Source organism: Silurus meridionalis, chromosome 17 (genome assembly GCF_014805685.1).
Source record: "Silurus meridionalis isolate SWU-2019-XX chromosome 17, ASM1480568v1, whole genome shotgun sequence".
Lineage (NCBI taxonomy): Eukaryota > Metazoa > Chordata > Actinopteri > Siluriformes > Siluridae > Silurus > Silurus meridionalis.
In genome coordinates, this window is record NC_060900.1 from 14998743 (window position 1) to 15013434 (window position 14692).

At 36.0% G+C, this 14692-nt stretch overlaps 1 protein-coding gene across 5 annotated transcripts in view; it reads left to right on the plus strand.

Annotated features, from left to right (window-relative positions):
• Positions 1-14692, plus strand: part of grid2 (glutamate receptor, ionotropic, delta 2) — a 464217-nt gene that overhangs the window by 269925 nt on the left and 179600 nt on the right. For all 5 annotated transcript variants that reach the window (XR_006928288.1, XR_006928287.1, XM_046871162.1 and 2 more), the window contains one exon: positions 6769-7053. Coding sequence is in view for 3 of the 5 variants with exons in the window: in XM_046871162.1 (XP_046727118.1) it covers positions 6769-7053 (285 nt within the window). In the remaining 2 variants the exon portion in view is untranslated. The remainder of the gene's footprint in view (positions 1-6768; positions 7054-14692) is intronic.

The following is a 14692-nucleotide window of genomic DNA, read 5'->3' on the forward strand; positions in this document are numbered from 1 at the left end:
TTAACTTACAGGTTTTGACAGGATAAAAAATGGGTGCAAAACACATTATATGAGGCATCATCTTGCACTGTTGTCCTGTATGAAAATGCAATATATTGCAGAGTTCCAAAATATAGGTAAAATGTTTTTGAAATTATTTTCAGCATATTAGATTTTCTTGTTTGTGATTGCCAGGAGCAACTATGTGAAAGATAAACGTTGGGGTCTAAATATATGTAATAACACTTTCTTCAATACAGTATGTACTGGTTTAGGCTGAATGGGATATAAGCATAGACAACAATTTTATAAGCAGTGTTTTATTCTATAGGTGAATGGCAATAAAGTAAAATTGTATTTAATAACTGCAAAAGTTTTCCGGTACCAACTAGGCAGCAAAATCCACATTGAATCAGTTTGATAGTCATCATTTGCTCATATTAAGAGAATTAAAAGTGCATCAAATAGTATTGCATCATCAGGATGCTTTAGCTTCAGAACATAATGGCCCATTAAATTTTTTGTTTTATTTTGTAATTATTGTGAAACACTCAGGAAATCAGCAAAATTACAAGCTAAACGTAATAACATTTCAGCGTATTTTGCTCTAATTCACCTATTTTCATAAGCGAAAAAAGCAAAATTACAAGCTAAACGTAATAACGTTCTGGCGTATTCTGCTCTAATTCACCTATTTTCATAAGCCAAATTAAAAACATTTAATTTGTTATTTGTCATATAAATTACTATTTTTCTCCTTCTTCTTCTTCTTCTTCTTCTTCTTCTACTTCTTATTTATCTTCTTCTTATTATTAATAATAATAAAGCAAATTTGCAAATCCCAAACCAGTTGTAGAGGACAATATGGTCATATGCTTATCATACCTTAGCCTAATTTAGGTAGCTAGGATATGCAACTCAGTATCTGCTTTCTCAGGGCTGCTCTCTATTGACAAGATCTTTTCAACCAAGATTTGTAAATGAAAAATATTAGTTTGTTTAGTTCTTTTTCTGAACTCTCTTACTTTCGTCTTCCATTTTTCCTCTATTATTGTCTAGACTTAGTGGACAAGGAAGGAAATGGATAATCGAAACATCCAATTTTAAGTAGTTGCTGAGTGATAATGTTGTAATGGTGGTGGTGCTACAGTGTGTGTGTGTGTGTGTGTGTGTGTGTGTGTGTGTGTGTGTGTGTGTGTGTGTAAAATAGAGAGAGAGAGAAAAAAAACTTTTCAGACCCACTCTCACATACGCTAAACACAGTGCTTTTGCTCTTTTGCAAATTTCAGTGTGTTTATGGGCTTTTAGTTGCCAGTTGCTAAAATTCACTGTGTCTCAGACTGTACAGTAGACATGCTGTATTGTAAAAAGGTGTCAAATTAAAACACCACCAAATGGTGCATTTGCTATTTTTAAACCTGCAGTTTTGTGGATTGAGACATAGCCTGTGTGGAGGCACAAAAGCAAAGTTAGGTTCGATTATTGCAGGGTTCAGGATAAAAAATAAAAGTAAATCCCATTATTTTTCATTTACAGCTGCTTTATGTTACAGAAAAATAATATAGATAAGATATATAAGATATATTTATTGTCATCTATTTTTAAGCACCAGTTAGCCAACAGATTATATGCTAAATAAATAATAATTGTTTTTTAGTTTGTGTTACATGCCAGAACAAATAGAAGGGTGAAAGGAGTTTAAACAATTGGGTTTAAGGAGTTTAAAAGCAGAATGAGGTTGCCACTGACACCATAAAGTGGGGGTGTGACAGGATTTACGTTTCCTGTTTTTAAAATTCACAGGTGTTAGAATGATACAGTCATGATCAGGCACATCAAATATGCCAACAAGAAAATTAATACCTAAAACCTTTACAACTAAAATTTAGCAATAGAAAGTCTAACCTGTCACAAAATTAATGCCCAGGTTCAACTGTTAACCCTGGGTAATATATGAGCAGTGTAAAATACGAAAAAAGATCACTGAGGATCCCTATTCCCCGAGTTAAAGAATGACCCAGAGTGACCTATTTTAAGTGTGAAAAGCCCTTGGGAGTGGTTTCTCTATACTGACATATTGAATGCTTGTTAAACGCTTCCTCCAACTCAGATTTTACTTCAAAGAGCAGTAAGGAAGGATGGAGGAAGTAGTCAAGCATATGAGTAAGACGAATGTCTGTGAGAAATGAAAGCAGAGAAGAACGAGGATTGATACTGGGGAGTTTACTAATGAGTCACAGGTTCAATGCGTGTGCTTTACTCAGAGGAGATTGGCCCTGTGATAAATGGCTCAATTTGAAAAGCTTCAATTAGAGAGAAAACTTCTGCATACTGATCTGGGTGAAATAGCAAGAGAACATGCCAGTGTTTGCACACTCACCCTCCCCCAAAAAAAGTTGATGCAAGCTCTGCTGTCTTCTCAGCTGCAGAAAGATGTATGAGACAGTCTCAGCCTCTTTTTTATCTCTCTGAAGAGCTACGTTATCCTCTTAAAAACTCTTTAAACACACCGAAGCAGGTGGGCCTGCCGCGCATTGATTGTGTTCCTCATGTCTGTAGCCAGCTGGCATGCTAACGTGCTTATGTGTCTTCATTACACACAGAGACAGAAAGACAGGTCTCTTTAATAACATGAGATCATCCCTTCATCACCAGTGCTTACATTGTGAAATTTGGAAAGTTACCTGTAACAAAATGTTTAAATCATTCTTCCTTGTTGCTGTGTGTATTTCTAGAACCTGCTTGCTTGAAATGTGTAGCATGGCAAAAAAATGAAAAGTGGGAGGAGAAGTGTTCTAAAAGAGGGGAAATGATAACTGCATTCCCTGAATGCATAAATATAATCTGTATTACAAAGGAGGAAAATGATGACAAAAGTTGGCAGTAAGGAGTAATATTTCATTATAAACATGAAAACCATTGTATGGGATTTGGATTTATTATACACAAATGTTCATTAAAGCATGATCATAAACTAATTCTAAATTCCATACCAAACCTATAACAGTTCTATACTATAACATTATGAGATTTTCTTGTTGTATAGTAAGGTCTGTTCCAGTGTACCGCAGTTCAGACAGAATTGCAAGATTTTGAATTGTGGAATGGTAGCCAGGTTGGTTTAGTATTTCTTTCATGTTCCTGCTCTAGAACAACCCAAAACCATTTAGCTTCCACCTCCGTGTTTAACTATAGGTGTAAGGCAGTCAGGGAGACTCAGTCTCTGACATAAGTTAGAACCAAAAATGTGACATTTAGACTTTCTTCCAGTCATTTGGTGTCCAAGTCTTGTGTCTTTTTGCCTTTTAACTAGTGTGTTGCATATAAACAAAAGGAACATGCATTTGTCTCAAAAACAATAATAGACTAAATAGACTAGACTAAACTTTTAAGAGGTGCAGTGCATGTAATCTACAAGTAGAGTCTTACAGGGACACTACAGCTTCTATTAAAACCAATTTTCTCAGCTATAGACTTTTAAAACCACTAAACATTATTGGATGATTTATATTGTTTTATTTTTATTTTTTTTAATCAAAATTGTATTTAATATTATCACTCCCATATTTAAAAAGAAATATTTAATTAACTTCTTGTTCGTGTTGTTACTGTAGAAACGCTAAATTATGGATAGATGAATCAATAAACTACAGATGCTCGCTATAAAAGAGACAGCAAAAAAAAAAACATTTTTGCTTTATATGTTATCCCTGACAGAAGACACTGATTATATCAGAAAATCTAAAAAAGAGATTGACACTTAAGGGGTGCAATAAGTGCATTTGCATGATTAGTACACCTTGACTATAAGCACATATACGACTCTCCCTCTTATTGTGAATAAACAGTTGCAAGTTTTCATTAGAAAACACGGCTTGTGCAGGCATGTGAGAGAGGTCAGTAATGCCTAGACAGAATGTTCATGCACCATGAAGGCAGCAGGGCATGATATTGAGCGTTCTGTCGTGTTCACCTGTCAGGAGTAAATGGGGCCTTTCTGCCGAAACACTCCACAGTCACTACAAAGGTGCTCAGCTATGACTTCTGCTGCCGGTATATCAGGTGGGGCTGCCAAGACATAGGACAACACTTAATGCTTCAAACCAGCATAGGCTTGATGTGTACTGCAAGCCTTTATTCTAGTATTGCAGAAATCTTGGATTTTCTTTTACTTTATTTATTTATTTCTTGCATTCATCATCAGTGTTAATTGATTAATGCGATACTAATTATTTTGTTGTATACTAATTATTTTGTTGTATGTTACAATCATTGGGGTCCAGTAATAATAATCTGTTGTCTTTGTATCTGGAACTTACATTCTCTACATTTGATCATGTCTTTTTTTACACATTAGCTTACAATATATGCAAAACAGCCAGGCCAGTTATCCACACTGGTAGGAAAGTACTGTCCTACATCTTCCAAATACAAGAGCTTACAGCTGTCCATGATTGGTTAATGTTGCTGTAATTGAAGAGCAAAAGAGTTATGCCATTCCACTCACCAAAAAAAAAAGAGAACGGTGGCAGCTTTGCTCTGGTTGATGGCTGTAGTATCACCGAAATTCAAACTCTCATTGAAATATTTTATATTCTTGTTATATTTCATTTTATATTTTACATCAATGTCACACTGATGATGTTAGTTACAAGTTTAGTACTTCCTTTATAGTGGCATTAATATGAATATACTGTATGTATCCACTTGGCTAAATCTGTGCACCATCTACTGGATGTATGAAAACATTTTTTTGATACTGCATGCAGGTTATTTTTAAATTGACGTAACAAGCTGACTGTCAGCTTAACCCACAAGGACATTTCCAGTGATTTATTTTGATCCCAGGATTTAGAATGATAGCTTCTTTCTTTGCCCCAGCAATTACTATCTTCTTAGGTCAAAGGATATATCAAATGATTAATGTAGCACATTAACTAATGATGTGAAATCTGTAGCTAAATTGTGGTAATGCAGTATTGTAATGAACGCTCCATTGTAGCCCATGCTAATACAGTTACCGTGATCGATTGGTGAAATCAATATAGACACCTGCAAATTTTATGCACAGTGCAATCAGGCTGTTAATTCATTCTGATCTAAATGTAAAATATGAGATATGATTTGCAGGCAAATGTTTGTGTATTTAAGCAAATCTGGTATAAGTAGAAGAATGTTTGCATTTTCATTAATATGCTTGGAAATGATATTATCCCAAAGTTTTAATGACACCAGTCACCACATGCACATTGGCCTTGACCTGCTGGTGGGTAGTTTGATGACATTTCTATGAATTTGGTTACAGGCAATTGAAATTTTTCGCCTTTGTGAAGCCACAGCTTGATAAAGGCTAAACACAGAATGGCAACTGCACTCATTTGCATAAAGTTGAGCCTCTCTAAAACTAAACTGAATAGAGAGACTTTTTTTTGCCAAATAGCAAGTGGATTGAAAGTTTACATTTGGAAATAAAGAAATTAAGACATTTGAGTATCACTTTTAAAATTGTCATGGCAATTATACTTCCTGTAGGATCACTTAAAGAATATTTTTCTTATTATTAACTATCATGTATGGCAGATTAAAAATAATACTTTTTATAAAATCACACAAAATGGTCTAAGGAATGTGTTATTTTTAAATATCAATCAAAATGAAAGGTGACAGTTGTTATATTTAAGGCCTACATTTTATTGAATAAAACCCAACCTATGCTTTTTGTATCTTTTTCCTTAAAGATCAATTTTTCTGAAATATAAAAGGCACAACAGCCACTGTCATGCTTTTCTCTGGACAGAAGACTTTTCTACCAACTAGCAAATTACATTGCACCTCAGCTCAGGCGACATGCTCCATGTTTCACCTTCCGCAAATCTGGTGACAAGCAATGAAACAAGCCAAGTGAGATGAATGTATGTGTCTAGCATCAGTGTTGCTGTGTGTCTGGAGCACAGTGGGTGGTTGAAATTCATTTGGGATTTCAGGAGTGAATGTTTTTTTTGTCTTTTTTTAATGAAATTGGATATTAGACATTAATTCTTCATTAAAATATTATTATCATTAATAATGCATTCTATTTAAGGGCAGCGATACACAGGGTTGGGATGGTTTACATGGCTGCACACACATCTATCAAAGTCATTGCTGTGGGTTGGAATAGTAGCAAGAGGTGAGAAGAGCATATAAAGAGATCAGGAGTAGCACCAGTGCCCTCTAATGATGAATCGCTGGGCTGTTTTTTTTTTTTGCCAACTATGCACTTGAGAAATTAATTGGTTTGCATAAAGTGCTTTGTAGCATAGTAGTATGTAATTTACACGGATACTAGTGAGTTTATGCTTTATCCTATCGAGATCCAATTTTAGAGATCCAGCCTTGTATATTGCGGTAATGCCATAGTTTCTGTGGCAGCAATAACAAACACTGTGGCCTATGATGGTGCTGAATCTACTGAAACTATATTTAATTAGTAATTAAGTGCACTGAAAAGCCACATTGATTACTTAGTCCTTGGCTTCCAGTTTGCAATTATGTTTGAGGTTGAGCCATATAATCGCCATGTCCTAAAGCGCACAATATGCTGGCTTTAGTAAAAAAGAGCTCTATTTGCTTTCAGTGGTCCTCAGTTACTTTCGGAAGTTTTGTATAACATCAGCAGTTGTCTGGATTTATTCTTTTATTTCTCCTGTCAGCTTATATATCCTAATGTGCTCCCTTTCTCAAAAACAGTTGAAAATCCATATACTATTAGATAAACATGTCTCAATGTCTTTTTCTCCCTCTCTGCAGCATGTGAGCTGATGAACAGAGGCATCCTTGCTCTGGTGAGCTCAATCGGATGCATGTCTGCAGGCTCGCTTCAGACCCTGGCCGATGCCATGCACATCCCCCATCTGTTTATACAGCGGGCACCAGCAGGAACACCTCGCTCCAGCTGCCCTCCAACAAGCCATGGACAACCTGATGACTACACACTTTTTGTCCGTCCCCCTGTCTACCTAAATGATGTCATCTTCCAAGTGGTGATGGAGTACACCTGGCAGAAGTTTATCGTCTTTTATGACACTGATTATGGTAAGAGCAAAATGCAATGTAGAAGAATTAGACAGTTCCAGTAAGTCTTAGAATGGTAATGAAACAACTGAAGAAATTTTGTCTCACCCAAGCGGCTTTCAAGCGGAAAATGTACAGTGACACGAATGGTAAAACGTTACAAATGTAAGAGCTCAATCAAAATCACAACAGCAAAATCATCAAATATAACAACTCAAAGGTAATAGCACAGGTAGGTCTTTGTTGAACTTTTGTTGTTACTATTAAGGCTAAACAAAGTTTTCTACATGTATTTTAAGAAAAATATAAGGTCATTTTCAAAACTCTATTAGACGTTTTTCATTTAATTTTCTTTAACATCAAATTGCGAAGACTAATGAATATCCCATCATCTACAGTGCATAATATAATTAGTTATTATGTAAATGTATGTTTTGTTGTAAATAAAATATGGGTTTATGATATTTTACCATCATTGCATTTTGCACAGCATCCCAACTTTTCTGGCATTGGGGTTGTACATTGACTGGCCAAAAGAGTGTGTACACATTATCTTCACACCATTTTTGAAGCACACAATTGTTTAAAATGTCTTGATGTGCAGTTTTTTTGTTGGAACTCAAGGAATTTTTAAATGAATTGCACATTAATGCAAACTAGGTCTTCTTACATGTTATCTGTCCTTGAACTCACTAATGCTTCTGGGGTTGAATGAGCAAATCCCTGCAATCATGTTACAAAATCATCCCAGAAGACTGGAAATAATTACAAAAGCAATTTAAATACATTCATTAACAAGTTATAACATAATGTAAGCTTATGATGACACATTGAATCATCATGTTTTTGAAAAAAATCTACATTCTGAGCATGATTGAGATATACAGCTGCACAGGTGAAACTTGGCCTATTTGGCAGCTGGAAAAAAGCAATGTTGTTGCTTTCCAATTAAAACACCAACATTCTGTAAAATGGAAAAAAAAAGTTCCTGAGAGATTAAAGCTACAGAATAAAATACGGCGATGATGTTTGAGGGCTATGTCTTATACTCAAGTGCAACTTACCTTACATAATTCTGAATGAGTGGTTTTGCTCACTGTTTACCATGCAGGATCAGGATAATCGCAAATATTATTAATTACTAGCACTTAGCCGCTCTGTGTCAACACCTTCTCATCATTTCCAGGACAAAAATGCAGTTGTGTCTATAGTAGCTCATTATGTGCCCACAAAAGTCAGTCTTGTGTGAATGTGTGGGTGAGGGAAGGAGAAAAACATGGTGAGAAAGTGTGTGTGTGTGTGTGTGTGTGTGTGTGTGTGTGTGTGTGTGTGTGTGTGAGTGTGAGAGAAAGAGAGTGAGATAGCGTGTGAGAGAGAGAGAGAAAGAGATGGAAGAATGTCTATAAGAATGGGACAGCATCAATGCAGGCTATAGCAGTGTGTGTGTGTGTGTGTGTGTGTGTGTGTGTGTGTGTGTGTGTGTGTGTGTATTTGTATGTGTGTATGTGTCTGGTATTGAGGACAAGAGAGATAGGGAGGCTGCACAGCTGCGTGTGAGAGAACTCCATCTTCCTGTCAGTCCCCGTGGAGGCCATACTCGACTGCAGCAGGATAAGGCCGCGATAAATAAGTGGCTGTCTCTAAAGAGAAACAGATCAGATTTCGGCTACATCAGGAAGCCAAGCTTCTCACACGGTCCTCCATAATGAAGCCTATGAGATCCCCTCTCTTTCTTCCTGCCTTAAGCTCACTAAAAGCTTGGCCAATGATTCGGAAGATAGATCTACTGGGCATTAGTTGAGCTCTTCTTCATTAGTTCAGCATCCATTCAGAGAGAAGAAATTGCCTTAAAAAAGAAGCCTTTTGGACAATTGAATATGTTGTTAAATTGATTTCTCTTTCCTCACAGTCCCCTACTTTAGTGGTACAAGTCAAACTTTTTGCAGTAAAGGGATAACCTTAAAGCCCTTGTTTACTAAGCTTTGTAACTAGTGAATAGGGATATGTCTTATACTGTTTAATTGTTCAACTAACCAATCAGCAGCTACTAGACTGTTTATTGGTACCAAGAAAAAGACACACATCACTCTTTTCAGCCTCTCGTCACTATCTATTACAGGATCCAGTTTAAAATCATTGGTTTCAAACCTTTTCTTGGACTTGCGCCTTCCTATGTCATTGATGTACTCAGACCATATTCTGCCTCCAGGTCTCAGATATCTTCAGGTCTGCTAATTTTGGCTGGCCACAGTCCCAGCTAAAACTCAAGGATTACCGTGCTTTTGTTGTTGCTATCCTGAGGCGGTGAAACAGTTTACTGTTAAGCATTAGATCTGCTCCTACTGTTACATTTATAAAATCAAGGCCAAAAATATATTTTTGTGGTTGGCTTTTAGATTGTAAAGATTGTCTGCTGCTTCAAAACATGGAGAGAGAAGAAACTACTGAGTCGCCATGGACATCCTTATAATGATCCATGGAAAGGGAACATCATAAAAAAATATAATAAAAAAAATTCCGTTATACTTTATCCACCACGCTACCCATAGTTTCACATCTATAATCATCTATATTTTCCACCCAAAAAGCAGAAAAATATATAATAAGTTATTAATTACATACAGCCAACTGCAGGATGTGGTTGAATTAGCATGCAGTGTCTAAATTTTTGGACTCCATGCTGAACAAATGAGAAGATGAAACAGATAGAGTAAATCAAATTTTGTCCTCTTTCATGGATATAATTAGCAATGATTCGGGCGAATGACCCAATTATCCTCACGTCAGAGCCAGCTGCCCACTTTGCCCTGAGCTAGACCCAAGAAAAAGAGGATTTCTTCTGGGATATTGTAGTTTTACAGCCATATTGATTTTGTCATTTCTAGATTTTACACTTATCTTTTCAAGTAACTTACACTTTTCACACAGAACATGCACCTGTTGTCTCACTTATGGATTGTGTTCTATAGCGGGCTGATTTGTTTTTTGCATTCAGCGAAATGTAAAATAGACTATGATTTACAGTTCAATATGTCTATCTATCTATCTATCTATCTATCTATCTATCTATCTATCTATCTATCTATCTATCTATCTATCTATCTATCTATCTATCATCTATCTATCTATCTATCAATTTTTTTGTGAATATTACATATTATAATAGCCTCCACTCTTCCATCAAGGCTTTCCACTAAATTTTGAATGCTTTGGCCTGTGGTCATTCAACCAAGGTCATTTAATGATGTCACCGAAGTGAGAGGACTTGCATGCAGTCAGTGTTCCAGTTAATCCCAAACGTGTTCACTGAGGTTAAGAGTCACGGCTCTGTGCTGGGTACTTGAGTTCTTCTACACCAACCTTGGCAAGCCATAGCTTTATGAACCTCTTTTTGTGTAAGTAAGTATTGTCATGCTTGAACAATTTTGGACCTCTTGCCTCCAGAGGGGAATTCTTACTGCTACAGCAAACATGCATACATATCATCTGCCACTCTGTCTGTTTTTTTTTTGTAAACCTGTCTTTTCCCTTTTTTTACTCAACTTTTTCCAGTAACTACAAATGCAGATATAATATAATAGGCTTCATTCCATAATTTAAAATTTACAGTAATTAACGTGAAAAATTCCTGCTGGTGAAAATGAGGATTCTCCCCTGGCAATTCATTTAGATTATTTATCATATATTTACTGTAACATGCTTTGGTCTCACTTTAGGTTGTGTTTCTGTCTATTTCATATTTTAACATAACCCATGGAGTTACACATAACCAACTAGCAGACATGTGTGCAACCTAACAAGCAAAGTAATTACAAATCGATGTCATCGTCTTTTAAGCTGTAACTTTAATGTTATTACATTATAATATTTGTTGCAAAATGGTAACCCACAACAAACCTATGTTGTAAATTGACAGTGCTGACAGTGCAGTGGCATAGTAACTGGACATCTCATTTGAAACTACTGCTACTCTAGATATCTAACTATAACTGCTTTGTAAGTATTGCTCCAATGCTAATGGGTTTAAAGCTTACGATGTAGTACCAATACAGGTAGAGGTAGCTTAGGGTTAGGTATGTTGACATTTCCTAGGTGATAGCACTGTAAGTAATGAAATGAATGGCAGATAGAACCCCATTATACTATAATCTGTCCATATACAGTGAGGATGCGGAAATATTTTGTAGTTCCTTGAATGTATGCAGCAAGCTGTTGCTGTGTGTTAAACAGTGAACCTTTGCCCCAGTCTAAGGTTTTATGCAGTTTGCAGCAGTTTAACTTCGAAGATCTGTCTGTTTGGCTGCATTGATTTTTTCCTCAATTGTGACCAAACTGTACTATCCCTGCCACTGAGAAAAACCTACAACGTGATGCAAACTGCACCATTTTTGTCTTGTCACAACAGACAATCTTTTTCCTCATACTTTCTGATTCATTTAAGTGCCTGGCATATGCTGTTTATTCAAAAATGTATTCTGTCTAGCCACACTACTTTAATGGATTAAGTATTTTTAAATGGGTTGTTTTTTCAGCAGGTTGCCCTATTTCTTCTAAACTTCTAAAACTCTTTTAGACTGGCCTAGATCTTGGCCACCTTCCTGACCAAAGCCCTTTTAGACTGAGTAGACTTGTTATCTCCAAACTTCTGTTTACATAGGAGCATATATAGCTTTGGAAACACAGTTATCTGCCTTTCTAAATCATGTCCAAGCATTTGAATTTGCCACAGGTTGACACTAGCAAAGGAGTATCTTAGCCAGAGTTTAAATATTTATTTATTTGTTAACACTTTACAATACCAGTACATAAATAAGCATTTACTAAAATGTAAACTAAATGTTACTTTATTATAAACTAATGATGAGTTAATTCATATACTAATCAAGAACTAACCATTAACTACACTATGAGTCACATGAATTTATGTGAACAATGGCTACCTTAATTAAATGTTAGTAATTATGTAATTTATGTACTAATATTGTAAGGTGTTATCATTTATTTAGTTAGAATGTTGCAAATATTTCTATAAATGTTTTCATTTTGTGAATAAAAATTTTTCAGTGTGGCGTTATAGTTAAAGAATTTGTTATTAAAATGTGTGTAAAACTTTTTTTTGAAGAGACCTCAATACTTTCCAAGCTGTACAATTGAATACACTTCCAAAATATATACACTTATATCCACATAAAATTTTAGTTACATGTATTAGATAGATTTTAGTTGCATGTATTTTTTATGTGTAACTACAGGCACTTAATATGAGGCAGGACTGCTTTATCAGCTTCCAGTTATAAATAAAAAAGAAAATATAATTTTTTTATGTTTCCTTTCCGTGTTTTTCTACTTCATTCTAAGTAAGAAGCAAAATACAAGTACACGACTGGTAATGGTGAGGAGCACAATGAGCCTAATCGCAACCACACTGAGTGCTCCATGTTTCACCTGAACATGAATAACAGCAAAATAAAGTCAATTATTGACATGAACAGATTATCTTTCATAACAAATGTTGCTATTGTAACTATCCTCACGATAAGAGAGAGAGAGAGAGAGAGAGAGAGAGAGGTCATAATTTATGTAATTATGAATGTAAAACAGTCATATTTGCTGCCAAAAGTTTCTAAACAAAATGGCAATGAAAACAAAACAAAGTGCAGTCAGCAGACAATTCAGATGTGTCAGAAAGTGGAAATGGCCAAATGCTCTGCTGATTGAACCTTGGTGGTGTGGGATGGAATTATTAAATAAGACTGTGACAGCAATATGCTAACATTGCAATCACACTAAGCTTTTAACTCTGCTGACAATGTAGGTGGCAACTGAATATGACATCACATGCCAATGTTAAAATATGCAATCGGTTCATGTATGTAGCGATACTGCAAGCAAGGCAGCTTTATCAAATGTTAATATTATCCCCTCAGTTCTTCCTTATTTTTTTTTTGAAGAGGTCAAACAGATTAAATGTGATATGAATTCACAGGTCAGAGTTCACCAAACCTGATTTCTCCAGCATTTGTACTGTATACAAATGAAAACAAGTCATGAAATCGAATGGAAATTGTACTATGACTGCAGCCCAACACTAAGTTATGTTTTATTTGTGCTGCGTATCCCTTGTCTAACTTTCACATGATTAGTTCTAGCTAGTATACAGTAGGGAAAACAACAGAAATATAAAAAAGTTTAGAACTACTATCTATTTGACCTATAGCAACCTACATTTTCATAGCAGTTATGTTTTACTAGTAAAAGGAGCAAAGAGGTAGAAGAAAGAAAAGTGGCAGCGGGGCACTAAAGTAGACTGCTAAAGTGAGTTTCTCTGAACAGCAGGGCAGTCAATGAAGTCGAACGCCTGAAGCTCCTCATTTTGAAACAGTACACATTCTTACATGTTTTGTTTTGATTTCAGCATTTTACCCCAGTCTAGCATGGAAGTAATTTGCATATTATGTGCAAGAAACAACAGCAGTTTTACTATTTCTTTAAAAAAAAGATGCGGTAGTATTTCTTGAGAGATTTGTGGAAAGAAGAAATTGTTGTCCTACTTGGGGTGGAGTGATGACTTTTTAACGGTCTGCACTAATTTCCCTGTAAATGTGTTAGCAACAGTTCTAGCTACAGGTTACTGTACAGGTGTTTGATGACAAATGTAGCTCTACTGCTTCCTGGTCATGGTAAAAGAGGACATGACATCTTGTTAGTTTAACATTACAGTGAGTTTGCCCACACCGTGTTTAATTAATCCGATGTTTTCCTAACAAGCCAGCATCCGCTTAATTATTGAAGCGACATGTGAAAACTTCTCCAAGCTGGGCTCACAAAACCCACCCCAGTGTTGTGCAGAGTCACAGCTGGGGAGCTGCGCCAGCCACTAATGATAATAGAGATGCTAATGCTGATTATAATTACATGTGTGTTTTCTAATAAATTAAGGCCCCACGGTCTGTACGTTGTGCAATGTTTCGTGTCTGGTTTTATTAATTGCTCAACCTGCCAGAATTCCAGAAGTTATAAATTTGAAGTGTAAATCTAAGGTATGTCAGGTGCTTTATAGCGATATGAAGGAGCAGATGGAAGCGGTGTTACTCTGTAGGAATCCATACGAAGAGTGTAATCTCTGCATGTGTCTATGCATTTAAAGGCATGTGCTATCGTATGCTCATAGCCCATTGGGAGAAACAGAGCGGCAGATTTGCTTTTGCTTTCAACCCAATCCAGCGCACAGATGGTGACTTGGACCCTCCTCCAGCAATCTGCGAAACTTGTCCTCCATATTTAGATGTGTTTTCCAGTGGTGACACAGGGGGCAATGACCCCACTAATTAACCCAGCTGGGGAAACTTGCTGTTTAGACAAAACCATGCAAAACTATTAGTAACTTTACAAAGACAATAGTATTTTCAGATACTATATTATATAAAATATGTATAATGTACTGTATATACGAGACTGGCACTACATATGAGCATTGCGCTCTAAGGACATTTAGGTACCAAAAATGAAGTGTATGTGGTGTAACCCAAAGAACCAAATTGTGATATCATCCAGGCCACTGAGAAGAAGCCCAGTTTCGTGTTTTCATCATCAGAATTTGAAATGCATTTATTTGACAGTCACCTACGGACTGGCACCAAATTGTATATTTTTTTATTAC